At 40.7% G+C, this 21,348-nt stretch overlaps 1 protein-coding gene across 2 annotated transcripts in view; it reads right to left on the reverse strand.

Moving 5' to 3' along the window:
• LRP6 (LDL receptor related protein 6) overlaps nucleotides 1–21,348 on the reverse strand; it is a 116,484-nt gene that overhangs the window by 63,746 nt on the left and 31,390 nt on the right. For both annotated transcript variants that reach the window (XM_030960786.1, XM_030960785.1), the window contains exon 3: nucleotides 4,781–4,978. In XM_030960786.1, the coding sequence (XP_030816646.1) occupies nucleotides 4,781–4,978 (198 nt within the window). The remainder of the gene's footprint in view (nucleotides 1–4,780; nucleotides 4,979–21,348) is intronic.

The raw sequence follows: 21,348 nt of genomic DNA on the forward strand, positions 1-21,348 counted from the left end.
TGCATTTCAGTTTTGTTTAATTAGTCCCACAAAAAAGCAACTGTTCCTTCTGATAAGAGCAGGGCAAGAGCTGCAAAAAAACAAAACCACCTCTTCTATGCATCAATTTAGTTCTGTAATTATTGCATTCTGACATGAAAAACTGTTCATTCCTTTCTCTCACTGGCAAATCAAGGGCATTAGTCATCAAGTTCTTTGCTCTTCGTCTTTATTCTAATGAGCCCAACACTGGAGCAGCTAGGGCTAGTAAATCCCAGGGCTAGCAGGTAATGAACCATAATCATCCCTGTAAAATTTGCTAGAGAGGTTTTCTCACGAATTTATGACTCTACCACATATTTAACTGAGTACTGCTGCCAGAGCTGTCACGCACACTGCTTTAGTGGCTCACTGTGACTCCAATCCTACTGGAAGAGGTGACAAAAACTCCACCAAAACCCAATAATCAAGGCTTATAATTTGTTTCTCTCTCTACATAATCCTCCCACCAGCCTATTGTACTCTTTCATTTTCCAGACCCCTGCAAACAACAAGTAAAGGATTCATGTCCATCAGGCACCTGGGATGGAGCAGCCCTGGACACACCGGGAGTGAGAGGCTGGAAAGCAGTGCCAGGGAAAGGGACCTGGAGGGGCTCCTGCTCAATGCCAGGTGACATGAGGCTGCAGTGTCCTGGAGCCAGCAGGGACATCCCTGTCCTGGGGGCATCAGGCACAGCTGGGCCAGGGAGGGGATTGTCCTGCTCTGCTCTGCAGCAGCCTCAGCTCCGAATATTGTGCGAAGTTTGGGTGCCACAATGTGAGAAAGACATAAAGCCATTAGAAAGTGTCCAAAGGAGGGCACGAGGATGGTGAAGGGCCTTGAGGGGAAGCCGTGTGAGGAGCAGCTGAGGGCACTTGGTCTGTTCAGCTGGAGGAGGCTGAGGGCAGACATGGCAGTCACAGCTTCTGCTGAGGGGAACAGGAGGGGCAGGCCCTGAGCTCTGCTCTCTGGGACCAGGGACAGGAGCCAGGGAACGGCTGGAGCTGGGTCAGGGGAGGGTCAGACTGGAGATCAGGGAAAGGTTCTTCCCCCAGAGGGTGTCAGGCACTGCCCAGGCTCCCCAGGGAATGGTCACGGCCCCAAGGCTGCCAGAGCTCCGGGAGCGTTTGGACAGCGCTCTCAGGGATGCACAGGGTGGGATTGTCGGGGTGTCTGTGCAGGAATTATGGGGGTGTCTGTGCAGGGATTGTCGGGGTGTCTGTGCAGGGATTGTCGGGGTGTCTGTGCAGGGATTGTGGGGGTGTCTGGGCAGGGCCAGGGGTTGGACTTAATGATACTTGTGGGTCCCTTCGAACTCAGGATATTCTGTGATTTAGATCAAAGTACTTCTCTGAGATATAAATCTTAAAAGTTTTAATTCTTGCATAGTGTCAGGTGTACCGAGCTAATATTCAGAATATAAGAATAAAAGAACAAAGAAGTTTCAGATTTCTTATAGATTTAGAAATACATCACGAATTTCTGGAGAGAACTCCTTCCAAATTTTAAATCTCTGAGATCTGAACTTCAATATTTTAATACTGTCTGTGACACCAATTAAAATATTTTCATATTTACACTGCATTTTTTCATTTTCCAAACCACAAAATCAGTGTTCTCTGAACTGTTTGATTTTTTTTTTATACAAGAATGTTACTTCCTGCCAAATTTTTCTCCCAAAGCAATTAAAACTTATGCCATCCTACTTTACATGAAGCTTTTACAATAGCTTACCTGCTACAGACTCTTTCCCACCTCCTGTCATGCAACAGTAAAAAATTTGACAGATCACCTCTTTACTCATCTGCTTCCTTTTCTAAGTTACCAAAACTATCCAGATCTACAAGACCCAATTTTTATGAAGATATATGTCTTTCAATAACCCGTTTGCCTTTTTAATTTCAATAGGGCCAACTTCCAGAAGCATATATTTTCCCAGACATGCTGACATTAGATAAGGCATCAGAAAAACTACTAACACTTTGCAAGGATAAAATAATCTGTTCTGATCAAGAGAAATTTAGAAACAAAAAAAACTCAAACCAATTAAGTATAAATATAAAGCAGCAATTTAGAAAAATGGTCTAAATATCAAGGAAAAAAAATCACCAGAACTGGCAGTTTCTAAATAAACTAGAGTCTGGTTTAAGTTAGATTAGGCACTTGGTAATGATCTTGTTCTCCTCCACACTTGAATCTTAAGGAAAAACCCCTAACTGATAGCCCCCTTAAGAGCTGGTGGTGGATAACTGTAGGTAGAGTTATTTGTTGGTGGGGTTTTTTTTGAGGGGTTGGAGATGGCTAGGAAAAAAGACTAAAGGCTTTGTGGATTTTGGGTGGTTCGGTGGCGTGATTTTTTTCCCATAGAAAAGGAAAATCTAAAAGGCTTTTGCTTTGGCTGCAGAATTAGAAACTGTGTTTCCTTTCCTAGTGTTGGTGAATCAGTCAGTGAAAAAGATGAACAAAATAATTAAGAGATAAAATACGAATTACAGCTGTAAAATATCACATTGGAAAAGCTGAATTTGTTGGAGCCAAAAGACAGTCTCTACACCAAAAAAAAAAAAACCAACCAAACAAACAAACAAAAAACCCAACACTTTGGACAGCCCCAGAAGATCTTTTTTCTTAATACAGGCAGAGGCTGAGAGGTCACAGCAGAAAAAAATCCCCATAAAATCCCACTGTAGAACAGCCTGACTTCTGCAGTTCTTTTTTTCCTCCCGTATGATATAACTGCGAAGAATAAAAAATGAAACCAAAATGCCTCAAATACAGATGTTGACCGCTTTTTGAATCTTCAGAACTTTCTCACATGCCTAGGGAAAAACAGGTGCTGTTAGAATTGGTTTGTGCCTCTGAGTGCTTAAGGGAAGTCAAATGTGCTTTCCTTTCTAGGAATGACCTCTCTTTCTGCCCCTCAAATAGTAATATATTAGCATACTGCCACGGCATATTCCTGATACTGAAATGTATGAATTTGAAAAAGAAACTTAACCTAAAGCATTGGATTGCTTTGGGTTTTATGGCTGCATAAGAAAGAATTAGTAGATCTAAAAATCTAAATTACTTGTCTATACAGGTCTTTATTAGAGGCTTAAGCAATTCCAGAGAATTTAGTGTGGAATGAAATAACTGCTGGGACTCAGGTAATTCCAGTTCTATGCCATGAGGCAGCTGTTGGACACAGCTGTGTATGCGCAGACAAGGCTGGTCAGCCCCTTGCGCCAAGAAAATTCAGCACCTCCTCAACCTCATCCCCCAGGTTCATCCATGGCAGACCAGGGAATAAACACCATGAAAATAAAAACAGAATGCCAAACCTAAGTATATTAACACCACTGTGCAGCAGATCACCAGCAACAAAGAAACTGCAAAGAAGTCAGTAGCAAAACAAGATTGAAAAAGCGAACTGCCAGCAGGAAACACTGAAGTAGCTCTGGAACAAGAAATGCTGGAGACACCAGATAAAATTAAAAATACTCAAATTTCTACTGTATATGATAATTTCTATCCTTTGCTCTCCATTACTTGAAAACTTATGTGACAATCTTCTTTTTTGAAAGAATCTCTATAAAATATTTCTCTCTTTTTGGTAGTAAGTTTTCTTTCTCATGAAACAAACAGCAAATAAAGGACTACTTCAAAACAGATATCCACAATCTATGTTTTGTATTAACCAAGCTAGTCATAATGCTTATATTCAAAGACACAAATTTAAAACTGCATCCAGCTCCAGGTACTTTCCATGAACTGCATGAACTTGTGATCACTTAAAAGGCAGAACTTAGGAGAAAAGTGATGTAACCTTTCAAACCAGCATTACAAAGACAGTGTGGAGTTCAAAATAAATGTCACAAGAAGACAGTGGGCATGTTTCATACATGTTGCCTGTGGTCCTACTTGCCAGTCCACACAAAAAATGATCTTATCAATAGAATTAATTTCTTTATGTCAAATTAACATTTGTGGTGAAAGGTGGGCAAGTCCCTAAGAGGCCAGAACAAAGAGCATAAGAAAGGATATTTCACGCCCATCTAAACTAGCTGAAACATCACAAAAATTTGCAAAGAATAACCCCACAAAAAAGTCATCTTTCTATATGATACCTTGGGCAGAAGCTGTGATTTATTTGCGTGTGCAAGCAGTACTCGTCAAACTCATCTAATGAAGAGAGTCATCACCCAAATTAGAGATGAACACATATACACAAAGTACCAGTTATATCCTAATTAAGAAGTAGCCATGATTGGATCAAAAAGAATCACTTGATTGCTATAAATCTGTTCAAGAAAAACTCATTTTAACATAGTTCTTCTTTAAGGACTGTTTTCCACTAATTTCCCAGCCCCTAGGATTAATGAAGCTGAAATATTAATATATGATTATATATTTTCTCGTATCATCTTCTGCATTTCTGAATACCACAGCAACACTGCACAGAACACACTGAAAAAAGACAGTTTTGCTGTATAGTCTTACACTATTAAGAATAAGATTTGAAGATTTTTTAATGGAACTGGTTCTGAGAAAAGTCTTTGGGAGAGTTACAGGATACCCTGAAGAGAAGGACACATTCCACTTCACAGTGCTGGAAAGGTAAGGATGGTGAAGGAAAAAAGTTTCTGACAGCACTGGTTTACTTAAAATGTTGTGAGTGCTAACGTGACAATTTGCTGCAACAGAGATTACAATATTGCTTAGGCAGCATCTTCTAAGAAAATCCCCACGTTACACCCATAAACCAAAAACTTCTTACCTATGACTTCCATCCAGATTTGATTTGTGGATGAAATTCAGTTTAGCATCTGCCCAGTAGAGCTTTTGTTCCTCATAATCCAGTGTCAGTCCGTTTGGCCAATATATATCTGTGTTAACGATGATGGAGCGGCTTGAACCGTCCATCCCAGCTCGTTCTATCTTTGGTGCTTCTCCCCAGTCTGTCCAGTACATGAACCTGCAAAGAGACAAAAAAAGAAAGCAATCATGTATAAATCTACACCTTTCAATAAAGGTACTCTCTGTTCTGCAAAGACAATGTCTGTGGAGCTCTGCTCTATTGGGTAAGGGGCACATAGTCTAGGAAACAAAGCAAAGTTACTTTACAAAAAGCTGAAGAAAAACAACTTAAGACAATCCCACAGTATTGTATCAGGTTGTACTTCCATATGTTTCTTTCTTTCCTTGGGTCAACTGAGAAAGTTGGAGATATCCAACAGATCTTGACAACCATCTCAAAATTCATCATTAAACAGCAAATGCAGATATTACAAATTGTCATAAAAGTACAACAGCTTCTCTAATATGTGTCAGAATTTAGGGGGGGCACAGAAGAAGGTGCGCAGAATTATAGCAGACAGAGTTGCATGTGATGCAGTGAAGTGGTTTTGAAGGAACATCAATTCATGCCCTTTAATTTCCAGAGAAATTCTGAGACAAGCAGCTAAGTTAACATGTTTAGAAGCACAGCTTGCATCCAGTAACTGAGAAAAACACTCTATCAAATCTTTTAAGACTGGACAAGGAAGTTTTATTAAAACATGTCACATGCATCAATTTTTAAACATTATTTAACAAGTAGTGGGGAGAGGGAAGCTACTCAGTTGCATTTAAGATTGAGGCAAAGCAAGGGAAATCACTTTGTTTTGGCTGGAGACTAGCAGGGGTAAGAATATTTGTCTTTTTCTGCAGGTGGTAGAAAATGGATTTACTTTTGCAGGTTGTAGACGAATGCATAACTAAACTGAAGTAACATAGAATATAAACAGATCAGCCAAAGTGTGTCCATGGTGCTTGCTCTGTTTTGTTGTTGCAGCTGGAAGAGACTACTGTCCTAAATTGCTTCTCATAACCTCATGACATCTGCCAGCATTACCTGCTTGTATCTGTGCTCCAAAGCCTGGCTCAGTCAAAACAATCCAGATTAGGAAAGACCTGAAGCCCCTTAATCAAACTCAGATCATCACACAACCACAACAGGTCAGTGTATGGTAGCCACATGCAAAGAGGCCTAGCTACCCATCCTCTAAAGAAAAACAAATGTGCAACACATTTAAGAAACACTTGCAGATGAAGTTATTCTTGGCAAAGATTTTTTCTTATTCTTATTCTTCTTATTTTACAAAGTCAGGAAATTCCATGTCATATCTTCCCCCTTAATTCATGTTTACAGCATGGTTGTTTTAATGTGCAGCAAAATCTGTGGACTATAGAAATGCAGCTGATTAACACAAATATTGTCCTATTTGATCCCAAGTGAGTCATTCTTCATGGAGTAACATGTTTATCTTAACACAGAGCACAAAAATATCTGAAGAGAACATGGGAGATTTCTGTAGACATAAACAAGGGCCTCAGATAAATTGGTTTTTCATCAGGAAGAAGAACAAACCCCAAATAATTTTCAGATAGGTAGCACAGTAGCAAGGCACTGGGTCAAGCTGTGCAATAAGAAATCACACTTGAAAAAAGAAATGTTCAAAAAAAATCAGGCAGCATTTCACCAGAGAGCATATGAGAAAGAGAAAAAGAGAGATTTACTTTTAACTTCTTTAAGACAGCCCTGCTTTGCCCCAGCTGTCAAGTCTTAGACTTCCAAATCAAGGTTAATAGGGTCCAAGGCTCTGACCAGCCTGTTGGACAGATTTTTTTGGCTGAAACAGCTCATTAATTGCTGTACAGCCTCATATTCTTCCCTGTCTCACTCTCACCTCTCATGCACACTGCAATTACTCAAGGAAAAACAGGTAAAGGTAGTTTGGTAAGAAAGTAAAGGCTTCCCAGACATCACAAAACCAGCCCTATTGCATTTGTCAAGAGGAAGACACACACACACACACACAGAGAACTGGCTTTAAGATTCAGTAATATTTCCAATCAGCTCCAGTGACCTCTGTGCACTTTCTTCAACAGTTTGGGTTTTTTCACTATCAGGTTTGTTTTCCTCCACCTTGCCTGAAAGCCTGTGGGTTTTAATGTCTTCATTAAAAAAAGTCTCTGAACCAGCCATGCTCCAGCTGATGACAGCCATGCAGACAAGGTAAGGGCCATTCTCCCTCTTCCCCATCCTCTTCAAACACATTTAGTTATACTTCAATTTAAAAAAAAATAAAGCCACCACCCAAGCCCATAGGATAGAGCAAAGTATTAAATCTCTTGTGCTAAATCATCTAATTATACATTGCAATAAAATTAAAATCCAGGAATCTAGATTTTAATTTTACCTGCAGAGTCTAGAAATGGTTGTGGGCTGTTACAAAATCTAAAAGCAAAAGAAAAACAACAATAATAAAGTGTATTTCTTTTCATATGTGCTTGTAACTTTCAGTATTACATCATCCCGCCTTCCAAAGAGTTAAGGAACATCAAGTCTTTGATATACACTTATCGAAGAGAGGAAAGTTCTTAGATTTAAATTAAAAAATATTAGTTGGTGTTTTGTTTGACTGTGACCAAAAATATTGGTTTATCTTAAAGTTTATCCCATCGTTAAAAATTACGAACAAATACAGAAAGAGTTTTTCCCTACAAACTGTTTTCTATGCCTCTTAAAATCTAGCACTTTTTCTTTTTGAATTCTGGTGCATAAGATGAATCCAGGCAATAAAACTTCCTTCTAAAAGGCCCCTTTGCACTGTATAGTTGTAACTTCAGTTTTGATTGCCTCAAATAGAGGGTTTTGCCATACGAAAACAAAAACCCAAGCAAACAAAAGGGTGAAACAGTATGTCACAGTGCATTCTGCTTGATGAACAAATCTAATAAGTAACAGAGCTTTTTTCCAAAAAGCCCATAAAGTCTAGGCACTCTGATGGCAGAATATCCCCCATCCAGAGGAGGAAGCTCACAGACTACCAATGCCAACATTTCATGTTGTAATTTAGCAGTGATTTCTGACAGTAAGCAGAGAAGGAGAGAAATTTATTTCCAGCACCCATCAGCTTTGCAACTTTCCGATCCACAAACGTTCACTTTCCTGAGTGTTACTCAGCTGCTTAATTAGGGCAGCTAATTATTTGGTGAGGTCCTTCACAGTGAAGGCCCCAACTCTGCAATTATGCTTGGTTCAGGGCCCTAAGAACTTCTGAGCTCTCCAGGGAGCTGCCAAACTTCAGAGCTTGCAGCAGCCCCCGTGGAGCTCATCAGCTCTGCAGTGGACCCTGTGAAACACAGCCTGCTCCAGCACCAACAGGACTGGCACTGCTGTAACCAATAAATACACAGTTAAACACGAGGCACTGGAGCAGTTCAGGAAAACTATGCACAGTAAGTATGTTTGGTTAATGAAAATAGCTCTTGACTTGAGAAGAAATGTTCAGGAGTTTATAAAAAGACATTTGAATCAAGCGACCCTCCAGGTAGCTGAATGGAGACTCTTTCTGAGGCAAGTTCACAAAGGGAGGAAAACTGCAATCCAGAAACACACAGCAGTAATGAACAACACAGAAAATGGATTTTCAAATAAGTATGACAGGAAGGTTTTAATAACAAGTTTCTCAACCAACTGCAAAAGTCAGAAAATATTTTCAGTCCTCCAGGAAAAGCAAAAAATGTACATAGAAATTAAATATGGAAATAATTCTTCATAAAAGAAAGGAAGAAATATCCTTTGGGGATACAATCAAGATAAACATGAGAGAAAATATGTTTTTAGCTAGCTGAGAACTATGCTCTTTTACAATAGCTTGTCTCTCTAAATAAGTATATTAGTTGATTGACTACATTAGTTGAATGCAATTTTCAGAACTGCTTTACAATAATATCTTATGTTAATATTCAGTGCAGTCAACATAATTTTCTGTGTAAATTACCCATCTGCAGCCTTTTGGCTGCCTCTACCCTACTCTTGCACATACTAAGAGCAGCTCTGTGAGGAATGGATGTGAATTAAGCAGGGAACTATTAACAACCTAACACAGTGAACCTTGTACTTTTTACCCTTGTTTTGGGTTCAGAAGCCAAAGGACTCCTAACAGAGCTGCAGTTTCCCATTTCAGGCAGGTATGGCTGGCTCTGAAGCACCTGCCTTAAGCACTGCTATGCACACTGGACAAAATCAAGTCAAGATTTCTTAAACTGAAAACCAAGGGTTTTTTTATTTCACTTTTCTGCAAGGCATCAGTGTGTCTAGTAAATGACTGAACAACCCAGATGTGCTGAAAATGTTTGATGAACAAGCATCAGAGGGCCCAGCTGTGCCTCTGCCACTGTCCCCACCCTGACCCTCCATCCCCATCCCTTGCACCTTGGGGAGGGTGGAGGATGAGCACAACCCCACAGGTGCTTGGATCTCAGCTACTGAATTCCACAGCCCAGACCATCAAAGCTAGACAGGGGTCTCTGTGCAGTGCCTGGAACACAGTGACCTGTTACAGGGACACCTCAATATGGCATCACCGCTCACACAGCAGGAACCTGTGCAGGAACAGGGATCGTTGTGGATAAATTACTGCAGCCTCTGCAGCTCACTTGGCAGGGATGCTAAAAGGCTTGACTGACACGTGGGAGAAACCCATGAGTAAAATTCCATGTGTAAGTCTACTACAGATACCAGGAAAAGTTCTACTGGGACTTATATTTTGTAAGGCATACAAATATTTTGCCCAGTATACTCTATACTGGTTCCCTCAAGATGAGGATGCTGATCTGATGATAGCACTTTAATGCAAATGTCTGCATTTATCCTAGGACATCAGGCAAAAGCCATCTGTAAACCAGAATGGCAATGTGAGGATTTCTACTTAGGAGCTGGTTTAACTCCTCTACTCAGACCTTATCTAGCAGGAGAAATAAAATCATCACCAGACCTTCCCTTTTCTTGGAATCCATTTCTAAAATAAGGGATAAATGCAAACATTCCACTTTTGGAATTAAGAAAAGCTGTGATGAAGAGATCAAAAAGGTGATGCTTTGTCTCTAGTTCAGTATCAAGAATGAAGTATAAAACTAGAATGAGATTTCGTAGATGGCATTCATAAACCCTGAAAATAATGCTTTAGAAAAGCCACTGAAAGTCTTTCATAAGAAATCAACATAGAAGCATAAAACTACATTATATTCTCATTTCATGATCAAAAAGAAAAAACTCAGGGTTCAAGTTAGTTACTATGGCCTCTGTTTTCAGGTATTTCAATTTAAAGAAAATGCTGGGCAATCTAACAAACAGATGAGAGAGATTGTTTTTCATTTTCACCTACACATTTCTGAGGGTCTGTAGGAAGTAAGGTTTGACTTAGCTGTCAAACCAAACTGATGCACTGCAGAACCCCATGCATATGGTTGTCCTTTTGGCCACAATCCACAGGAAAAAAGAGAAAGATATTCATTAACAAACCAAGAAGCAGCTATTTTTTTTCCTGAATGCTCACAAAGGCAGAATTTTAATTGTTTGAGCAGGTGGAAAGGTCTCCTGCTCCTTGAACTTGTAAATTAACCTTTGCTATCTCCTGACACAAAAGGTCTAATGACATGCCTTCCACAGTTAGGAAACAAAAGCCATTTCTTGGTTTCTCCTAGAGCAAGCAGGAAATAAAGCTTGTCAAAACTAAGCAGCATTTGAAAAACAGTATTTGAAACAACAATTTTCCCAGTTTATGCCAAAAAAATAGAGAGGGATACAATTTCCTCTCTCTGCTACCAATTAACACCATCCCTAGACCCTTGCTGACCTCAAGACAGAAGCAAGATCTAAATGTGCTTTGGAAGACTCCAGCCAGCCCCTTGCACAGGAGCCTCTCCAGATATTATACACCATACCCTGCCAAGTTCACATAGCAGGTAAGCCAACAGAAAAACAAAGCATTATTAATGTAAAAGGAGATGGACAAAATAAGAGAAGAAAACTCCCTGCCTTCCAACCTACCTTGGTTCCTCAAATATAACAGGAAAATAGAGGAAAGAAAAATAGCTGGCAGACATTCAAAAAAAACAAGCACACAAAAAAAATACCACAAAGCAACAACTGTGACAGAGTCTCTCAAGAGGCCAGGAGAGAAGCTGGGCCAGGAACATGTGCTGGGTAACTCTGCAGGGCCGAGGAGTCTCAGAGACTCCAGCATTGCCCAGGAGGAGCCCACATACACAGAAAGGCACCTTCCAAATAGTTCTTCAAGAACCTACCAAAAGGTGCAGATCTCTATGCACCTGTGAACTGAACAAAATTGTAAAAGACAAAAGAATATTAGGCTACATTAAAACTACAAGTGGGGGAAAGCAGTGAGAAAATGGTAGGATCACAGTTCTTCATATTTCTCAGGTAAAATTTACCTTCTTCATACAATGAAAAAAATCTGTTTCTTTACAGGGACTTGCACTAAAATGATAAACATTTGCATTGCACATATTTAATTGGTAAATGAGGATTTAGAATTCTGTAATTTCAAAGAGCTTTGGGTTAAAACTAGACAAGTCAGCTGCTACTAGACAAGTCAGCTTGCTTTTTCAGCTCAGTCAAAACCAAACTTGCTTCTTATACTTCAATAAAAAAACTGGGAGAATTGTTCTCCATATCTTGCTACACATCCTGAAAGCAGGAAGGGCAGAAAGATTTTTCCCTGTACTTGTATCTTAAACTGAAGCCCTAGAACTTTTAGAATTGAAGCCCCTGAACTTCTCCTTGCCAGTTGTGTTGCTCAGCGAATGAGGGCAAGAGATAAAAATCTGCCATTTGGCATTCTGGGTTGTTTCTCAGAAACAACAATCTAGGCATACCCCACTGCTGTGCAAGGCTTGGAGCGATGAACTCCTCCATTCCAGCTACTCCACAGAAACATCACCTACACCCAGCAAACAGAACATTCTGTTATAACCATCCCAGCAATCCTCAATGCAGAGTCATCTTACAATGAGAACAGTTTTTAACCATGACCACTCACTCAACTTTACTCACTGATTTAATGGATGTTTACTCGAAGTTGAATCCCATCAATCCAGCTGCAGTCTACCTTAACATCAGAGGGTACCTGTGCTAAAACAGGGATGGGCAGGATGGCACAGCCAGGAACAAGAGAAAATTAGGTCAAAAAACTATCAGAGATATGACCTGTCTACCATCAACTGAAATTGGGGAACATGTTCAGTATCATGAGATCTTTTTGCAACTTCTCCACTGTGAGCTTTCTTTTTTATCATTCCAAGACTTTAATCAGTAAAATATCCCCTTGTTATTCAGCCCCTCTATCAGTACACAGCTACCAACAGGATGATTTTTATGTTCTTGATTCCTGACTCCTCCAAGAAACCCTACAGAACTTCAATGTTCTGCCAAGCCATGCTGAATCCTACCCTCCATATCACACTTCAGCACCCTGCTAATTCTTTTTTCATAGTTTTCATCCTATTGTCTGCTATGTAAATCAGGCTTACTTACACTTACATCATTCCTTAGGCTTTTTTTAAAATTCAATTAACTCACATCATCTAGGGGTTCAGTACATTTTCAGTGCAGCTCCTGTCCTCGTGATTTATCAGTTTGTTGATATGGAAACCAACCTGATGCCACTTTGATCTTCCACCAGAATCACTAAATCACTTACTCTCTTGTAAGAAAGTGGCACACACCAATTAATCTTTTCACACCACAAAATTACATGAAATATGGCCTTGTTTTTAACCAAAAGCTACATGATATTCATTACAAAACAAACCACCAAAAAAGGGGATGGGAAGAAGAGGAGAGATTTCTCTATAGCAGGTAAGAAGAATAGAAATAAAGGGGTGCATTGTAATTAATGCATAATGAGACAGGTTACATTACACAAGATTTGGTTAGAGACCTAATTCTGGAGATACAAACCTAGGTAGACTTGGCTTTTATTAAGAAACTATTTTTGCCCAGAGCATTTAGAAAGGTCCATGAAATGTGGTCTGAATATTGGCCAAAGGCTTCATACACAGATGGAACAAACACTTCATTTCTATACTGAAAACATTATTATTTAAAAAACTTATTATAAAAAAATAATAAAATAACATTATTATAAAATAAATGAGATGCCTGAGACTTCACTCAAGCTTTTTCTAGGTTACATTTTGCTATAAAGGAAGTAAGAATGCTTCTACTTTTACATTCCTACTGTAAACAGCTAAATATTAAGTACTTGATTCAATTTTTATGGAAAAAGTGGCTATACATTCTACAGCAACTATTACACACCTGGAATTCTGAAGTTAAAAATCAATTAACACCGCTTTAAACCCAGGTCATTAGATTTTTCTCCCTACAGGTTTCTTTTGCAAGTCACTCACAGCTCTTCAAATAAGAGCCACTTGCATCAAATTGCTTCCAGCACAGAAGTACATCAAAAGTGGGGAAAAAATTCCAAATCCTTGCCCTAGTACAAGCCTCATTCACAAGACATCTTCTAACAAGGCACACAAAAAATGCCCACCAAATATTACACTAAGGGAAAAACCCCAAGTATGTTTCCAGTCATGCATGACTGGTCACAGGGTCTCTCACTTTTATAAGTTCTGGTCCATTAACATATTGGAGTTAATTGTCCAATGATAGCTTTAGGTTATGAAGTCCCATCCTTCTTGTTTTTCTCTCTTCATTCTGCCATTGTTTATGCTCCTGGGCCCGACATTTGGATTGGTTGTCCTTGATCCCCAGCTAGAGGAGGAATTGTTTTGTCTCCCTACTCTGTGAAGAAAGCTTACTATCCCTTAATATGAAGCTCAGAACTACACACTAAAGCAGTACAGCATCTGAAAAATATAAAAGCTAAAACCTGAGGCATCACTACTGATGATCTTGTGTTAAAAAGACCTTGATACAACCTCCCAGAACAACTGCACTTCAACAGCAAGTGAGGGCCAAGCAGAAGAAATGCCAGTTTAATGATTAGTAATTTAATCACAGAGAAATTGCATTTCCCAATATGTAAACTTGTGTCACATTCTGCCCTGTAATCTCTATGCTAGGCAAGATCAAAGTTCTCTAAAGCACAACTGCAACAGGAATGCAACAGGAGAGGTGCTGGTGTCAGCTGCCACAGAACTCCTTCCTGACCACTGACATACAAAGGTGGGGTGCAGTTCCTTTCCAGAATTGCCTTAGTGGGATGACTAAGTGGAAGAATATAAATTGTCGAATTTCTCATCCCTCAAACCACACTTTATTTATTATTGCTCTCCCATTATATCCCTGTTACACCCAAAGGCAGATGTTTTAGCACTTTGTGTAACACTGGTCCTCTCCACTATAAATTAGTTGTTTCTCAAGCTGACTGAACACAGCATCTATCTGCCATCAGTCCAAGCAACCATGATTCACTGTCTTGAAATCAGGACAGCATTAGTACTGTTTTATTGAAGAGGACAAAGCACTTGTATTCCAAAACTCTTACAGTCACAGTCTTCAGATTTGCAACCAAGCTGTAACTTGCTGTATAACTTACAGGTTTTGCTGTATATTTTTTCTGTCTGAAAGCAAAGTGTGGTTAATATATCTCTGTTCTGGGTTTTTCTTTTATGCTTACATCTTTCATGGAAATTTGTAACATGCTCAGCCAGTGCTTGTAGAAAAACACAAACAAAATCCCACATGATGTGTGCATATGTACGGATGTTCTTCTCCTCAGGAGCTGAGTTTATGTCCACCAGTGATCAAATCAAATCTCAAGTGCAGCAATTTCTGAAAACTGACTGCATGCACTTCCAAAAAAATTGTCTTTTGCTCTACATTTAATTTACTCCTTTCATATCAGGTCCTCTTTTAGTCTGTCCATTCCATGGTCTGCTTCAGATAATACTTTCCTTTGTTATAAGTCATGAACAGTAATCCCTTCATGGTTGTTATCCAATTTTACCAAAGGCTTTAATCTGCTTTATTGACAATAACTCTTTAACTACTCTTCTCTGAACTGAATTGTAGTAAAATGGATCTCCAGTTCTGCAACTGAACAAAAACCCCCAAAAACCCAAACAAATCAACAAACAACCCAGAGTTTAGAATCACCACTGAGGACAAAAATATGTTTAGAAAATTAATTATACGAAGCAATTCAAACAGAGTATTTCTAATAATATACACAAGTGGTAGCAACAGTAAACATTTTCTCCAAGTGTGTAAGATATATAGATGGTTAATTTATCCAAAAGAGACTTTTTATGGCCTTGCTCTTCTTCAGTTCCATGGACTGCTGTGAGCTGCCAGGATAGGTTGGTTTTGCAGGATTAGCAGTGAGGAGACAGAGGACCAACGATTTAGATAACAAAATGGCACAGGGACTTGTGACACAAGGAGGTGACCAGACACTCAGAGACTGCAGTGACAGCCCCCAGACCTTCCTGCTCTTAGACTGAGAGGGTATAAAAGGCCAGGGTTTCCTTTGTTCAGGGCCTCAGAGGCACCCAGCTCCAGCTGTTATTTAGCTATTGCACCAAGAGAAAATTATTTTAAGGATTGACACATGTGACACTGTGCCATGGGAAACCTGGTCTGCCTGGGTGAGTGTGGGGCTGCAGCTGGAAGGAGGCTTGGCCCCAGCTCAGGTGGTGCAAGAGTGGTCCTGGATGGTCCAGCATGGAACTTCCCTCAACATTGGCCACTAAGAGCTTGATAGAACCACACCAATTGTATAGAAGGGATGGCTAGACCACAAAGAAACTGTTACTTGGTGGGGGAAACAAATGCATATTTAGCTTAACTTCACTAATTAAAAATGCAAGAAAACAGGTGCTGCAGCTTTGTCATAACAAGAGGAAAGAAAATTGACTTATGACAGCAGTAGATACCTCCTAAAAGCTTCTTCTAATCAACTCCCTTCCCACACCAGTAACAATGCCAATCCCTAATTAACAACTCAGAAATTTGAAGAAAGGGGGTAGGGGTATCAAGGTACTTTTTCCACCTCAAGTCTAATTGACTCATTTCTACAGGATCAACTGAGCAAGCTGACATAACTACTTGCCTGAGAAAGGGTGTTTCCAGTGCAGCAAGAATTCATTCTGTAAACAAGCCCTTTTCTAGGATCGTATTCAATACCATGCTCTGTACTCAGGGAAGCTAAGAAGCTGAAATTCCAAGTAATACATAAAATTACAGGGTTTTCATACTGATGACTTTATTATCCCCTTAAGATTTTCAGTACAAAAATCTTCTCAGAGCTCTTCTACACTGGGCTGCAATGCCTAAAAGAAGATTTTCCACAGCAAATTCAGACATCAGTGTATAACAACCACGAGGACTCCCATTAAAAAGGGGATGGGGAGACTCCACACTCTCTTTGGACAATCTGTTCAGTGCCTGGGCATTGCCCAGGGAAGAAGTTCTGCCCCATGTCCAGGTGGAACCTCCTGGGCTCAGTCCCTGCCCATGGCTCTGGTGCCATTGCTGGGCCCCAGAGCAGAGCCTGGGCCCTGCTCTGCCCCTCCCTGCACACAGGGACACCCAGGGCTGAGGGCCCCTCTCAGCTGCGGCTCCTCTCCAGGCTGGACAGCCCCAGCTCCCTCAGCCTTTCCCTGCCAGGGAGATGCTCCAGGCCCTAAATCATCTCTGCAGCCCCTGCTGGCCCCACTCCAGGAGCATCATGTCCCTCCTGTCCTGATGATCCCAGAGCTGGACACAGCTCTCCAGATGTGCCTCACAGGGCTGAGCAGAGGGGCAGGATCACTCCTGACCTGCTGGCACTGCTCTTCCTGATGCACCCCAGGGTTCTACTGGCCCAGGGACAACTCATTGTCCACCAGGACCCCAGGTCCTTCTCCCCCAGATCAGCCCCATGCCTGTACAAGTGCTTAGGGTTGCTCCTGCCCAGGTGCAGGACCTGCATCTGCTCTTGGTGAATGTCAGAGGGTTCCTCTCTGCCCATCTCTCCAAGCTGAGTCCCTCTGAAGGGCTGCACAGCCCTCAGGGCTGCCAGCTGCTCTTCCCAGCTTTGTGCCATCAGTGAACTGCTGAGGAGGCATCGACCCCTCAGACAATCCCTGATGAACAAGTTAAACAGCACTGAGCCCAGAACAGAGCCCTAGAGGACACCACTAGTGACAAGCCTCCAGCTAGACTCTAGGCCACTGATCACAGCCCTCTGGGATCTGCCACTCAGCCAGTTTTCAGTCCACCTCACTGTCCACCCACCCAGCCCACATTTCTGGAGCTTGGCAGTGAGGATGTCATGAGAGGCAGTGTCAAAAGTCTTGCTGAAGTCAAGGCAGACAATATACACTGCTCCACAGCTACCATCCAAGCAGCTGTTTCACTGTAGAAGGCAATCAGGTTGGTTAAACATTACTTAGTTTTAGTGAACCCATGCTGACTGCTCCTGATCGCCTTATCTTCCATGTGGACAGAGGTAGCCTGATGGAATGCCTCCAGAATGAGGCATTCCATGTCCTTTCCAGGGATTGAGGTGGGACTGACTGGTCAATAGTTCCCAGGGCCCTTCTTCTTGTCCATTTTGAAGACTGGACTGACATTTACTTTCGTTCAGTCCTCAGGCACTTCTCCTGATCTCCATGATCTCTCCAAGGTGATCATGAGTGGCTTCACTATGATCACCTTGGAGAGGTCATGGAGAAAGCAAGATGCCCCTCTTGTTCAGTCTTTTACATCACATTAAGAAATTGTCTAATAAACTCACATTTGTGGTGTTTGTTTTATTGTAGGGGCATTTCAGTTTTTCAATTAAATTGCTAAACTATAGTAATTTTTCAAAACAAGAACATACATTTTTTTCCTCTATCATTTTTACAGTCCACAGAAGCAACTGCACTCAGCAAATCAGGCACTGAAACAAATAGTTATTGATTCTAAATAATCAGAGTCCTTTGAGGGTAAGTGGCATTAATCACAAGGTCCAATTTAAAAATCCAGTTTCAAAGGGTGAGTTCACCAACTAGGCTCCTCAAACAAATGGTGGAAAGAAGTAGCTTTTTGAGGAGGTTACAGAACTGCTCTGACTCAGCCCAAGGAGAAAGCCACCCTGCTCCAGTGACTGTAAAGGCAATTGAGGTGGCTGCAAAGGGAGTTGAGGTGGGCAGCTCAACTCGGGCAGTTGAGTACCTAAGTATGGCAAAAGAATATCTCCCCTCAGAAATTGCTTTCTGACTGTCAAACGGAAAGAAATAGGATTTGTGCCTTTCTTGAGGTCCCAGATAACAGTGAAAGAAATAAGGCTTGCTCAGTTTGGCAAGAATTGAGCTTTCATTTATATCCTAATGAGAGATAACCACATGGGTTTTTTGTTCTTTTCAAAGGCAAAGAGTCATCAATCCAAACTGATGTCACTGAGGCAGTTATACCTGGACTAAGTGAAGTCACCAACTTCTGTATTTAAGCGGGGCCATCATCTCCTCTGTGGATAGCTCCTTCTAGAGAGGTATTGAAACTTCTGTCAAGACAGAAACTAGGGGTTTTTTCAACACAAAACCCAAGCAAACTTTTCCTAGATCATTTAAATAAAGTTCACACAAAGAGACTGTTACAAGGAAACATAGTACCAGGGATCTATGTATTGCTTTTTCTGTTGTGCATCCCCTGCAATGAACTGGATGTTGACTCATTTTCACTAATGGGCAAAACCTCTGAAAACAAACAGAAAAAGCCCATAGGAACTTCCTCTGTGAACAATGGAATGAAGAAAATGTGATCATCTAGAAAGAGGCACATCAAGCTAGATTCCTTGAAGTTTAATGAAAACAAAGGCACTAAATGAAGCACATCCAGCAGGTTCAGCACTTGGAGCAGTGCCTGTCCCATATGGGTGCCCTGTTACAAACATGCAGGAGAGGTCACTGGGAGATGAAGCTAGGGCCCAGCTTGACCAAAACTGAGCAACAAATTGCAAATGTAAAATTGGGAGTAGCACAGACACCTGCACAGTATTCACACATGCATCATATATTAGCTACTAATGGCGCTTTTATCCCTGTTTTGAAGCTACTGTCAGCTCCTAGATCCATCAGGTTTTTGTATGCATGTGCTCAGTGTTAGTTTAACACAACCCAATCTCATACACTCAGTGTGAAAAGCTGTGAATACTGCTTTTCTCAGCTGCACAAACCTCAGATGCATAAATCTGTAACCTCAGAGGGGCTGATGAAGAATACCACAAAGTTGTGCAGCAGCCCTTTCCTTTGCACTCTTCCATGTGACCCATGGTCAGGAGTGAAAACTGCCATCTATCACCAACTAACAACTTTTGGCTTTTAATCACATTGGCAGAGGTAGCAAGAGGCTCTAGATATCCATGCATGAAATATGTGGAAAGCTAGACAGCCAGCAGAGCTCTTGATAAAACTTCTTGGACAGAGCCACATTAGCTCTTGCAGTACTCTCATGGGAATGGCTTGCTGCTCTTTGGTTCAACCCTCCATGGGAAGCACTAATCTGTGCCCAGACTGGTTTTGAGCTGTGCATATTTAAGACAAAATTATCAGAGAAAAGAGGTATTAGTTTGCAGAATAGCCTGTCACTAACTCTGCCACTCCACCACAGCAGTATCCAATCCCCACACCCCTAAGCAGCTCAAACTCTCAGTTAACAGCTGTTCTGACAAGACTGGAGTGGTACATGAGAACCATGAGCTAATTATTTTGGTAGTAAAGTGATGCTACTTCTTTTCTGTTCTCCCAATCCCACCTGTAGAAGCAAGAATGCATCCTGTGCTAGAAGCTGATGGAGCAAGAACATCTAAAAAATTATTAAAAGGTCTATTAATAACTCTGTATATTTCCTCTTTTGCATCTGCTCCTATATTTAAAGACAATCCAACTTGCACAAAGTCAGCTGCTTATTGCTGAGACAAAAGATGAACAAATCACAAAGTGAATTAGAAGGCTGCTGTAGCAATTTAATGACATTGCTTTTGACAAGTAATAAAGTTAAATGTTTTTGCATTTCATAGGGTGGACTTCAATAAGTCAGCAAGAAAATCAGACCTTTAAATAGGGATACCATGTAACTAAAGTGTCTTCAAGTCTGTAATAACCTTAGAGAAAAACCACCAGTGAGCAAAAATTAGAAAACTGATATGACAGCTTGGTACCTATTAAAAGAAAGATTGTCTATGAGAACAGCAAACAGATAAATACCATTCCTGTATGTCAACCAGATCATACAATGGAAGTATACAGGTCAACAAGCACAGGAAGATAAAAGAGGCTCCATCTCTCTTCAGCTGCTCTATCTCATGAAAAAAGACCTCAAACCTGTATTTTTATCACCCTCTTGCCTTCTAGGGTCTACAAGACAGGTATAAAAATTCTGGTGAGCCTGCCAAGCCTTGATCCTGTCTTCCATCTAGGCAACACACAGTGTAGGACAAACCACAGAGCCAGAATGAGGAAGAGCTGACAAAGGAATGGGGACTGGGGATGTGGAAAGGGCAGTATGTTTTTTTAGAAGTAGACATTTCATGGTCATCTAAGCATTGCTTCGTTGTCACTGCAGTGGAACAGCATGTGACAATAAGATTTAAAACTGAAATATCAGTGTGAACAGAAACACCTAAGAAGAGTAAGATCACAATGCTGCCACAGCTGAAAATCCTCACCCACCTTACCAGCTACCCACTGTGGAAGGACTGGAAGAGAACAAGAAACTCAAGGCCCCAACCATGTGACCCAGGATGTCAGCCTTACGGAAAGCTGTCAAAACAAACGTTCCACCAAAAATGTCGATTTTGATGAATCGGCATTCCAACTAAAATGGTCAGGTAATTCTACACCAGCTTCAACTAACTGAAAATCCTTTAATGAAAGCTTTAGCTCTTACTTCACCATTTAATTCAGTTTATATGATTTCTCTCTTCGTTAAGAAAAGATAAATCATATAAAATTAAGACAGGTCAGCACCTCTGTTTCTTTATATACAGCTCAGCAGTACATTAGCACCATGTTTTTTACAGTCATAAGGATGCAGCAATGGCAAAGAATGCTTTTATCACAAACATTCCTAGAGTTCATCTCAGAATCTCCCAAAGCATTCCCAAAAGTGTTTACACTAATTCTAGGTTTTGAAACACATTTTTACTTTTGCCTTTCTAATTCATCTAAACTGTTTGACAAGCAGTGCTGTTAGAATGAGTATATAACAGCACAGCTGCTGCTCCACACATTTTAAAACAATCACAAAAGGCTGGCACAGCTTTGGCCCAGGCCTATCCCATTCAGGCAGAGATAATCTCAGTCCCTCTTCCAGCAGGAATCTGCAGGAGTGGAAGACGGGAAAAAGAAAAACAGATAACCACGTTGTGCTCACAAACCAGCTAAATAACATTAAATGTCTTGAAAAAGAAACTTAAGTCAGAAATAGTGATTTGCTCAGGATTTGTCATCAAAAAAACCACCAAAACCACAATACACCACACAAAGAAGAATCAGAAA

The sequence above is a fragment of the Camarhynchus parvulus genome, chromosome 1A, assembly GCF_901933205.1.
Source record: "Camarhynchus parvulus chromosome 1A, STF_HiC, whole genome shotgun sequence".
NCBI classification, from domain to species: Eukaryota; Metazoa; Chordata; class Aves; order Passeriformes; family Thraupidae; genus Camarhynchus; species Camarhynchus parvulus.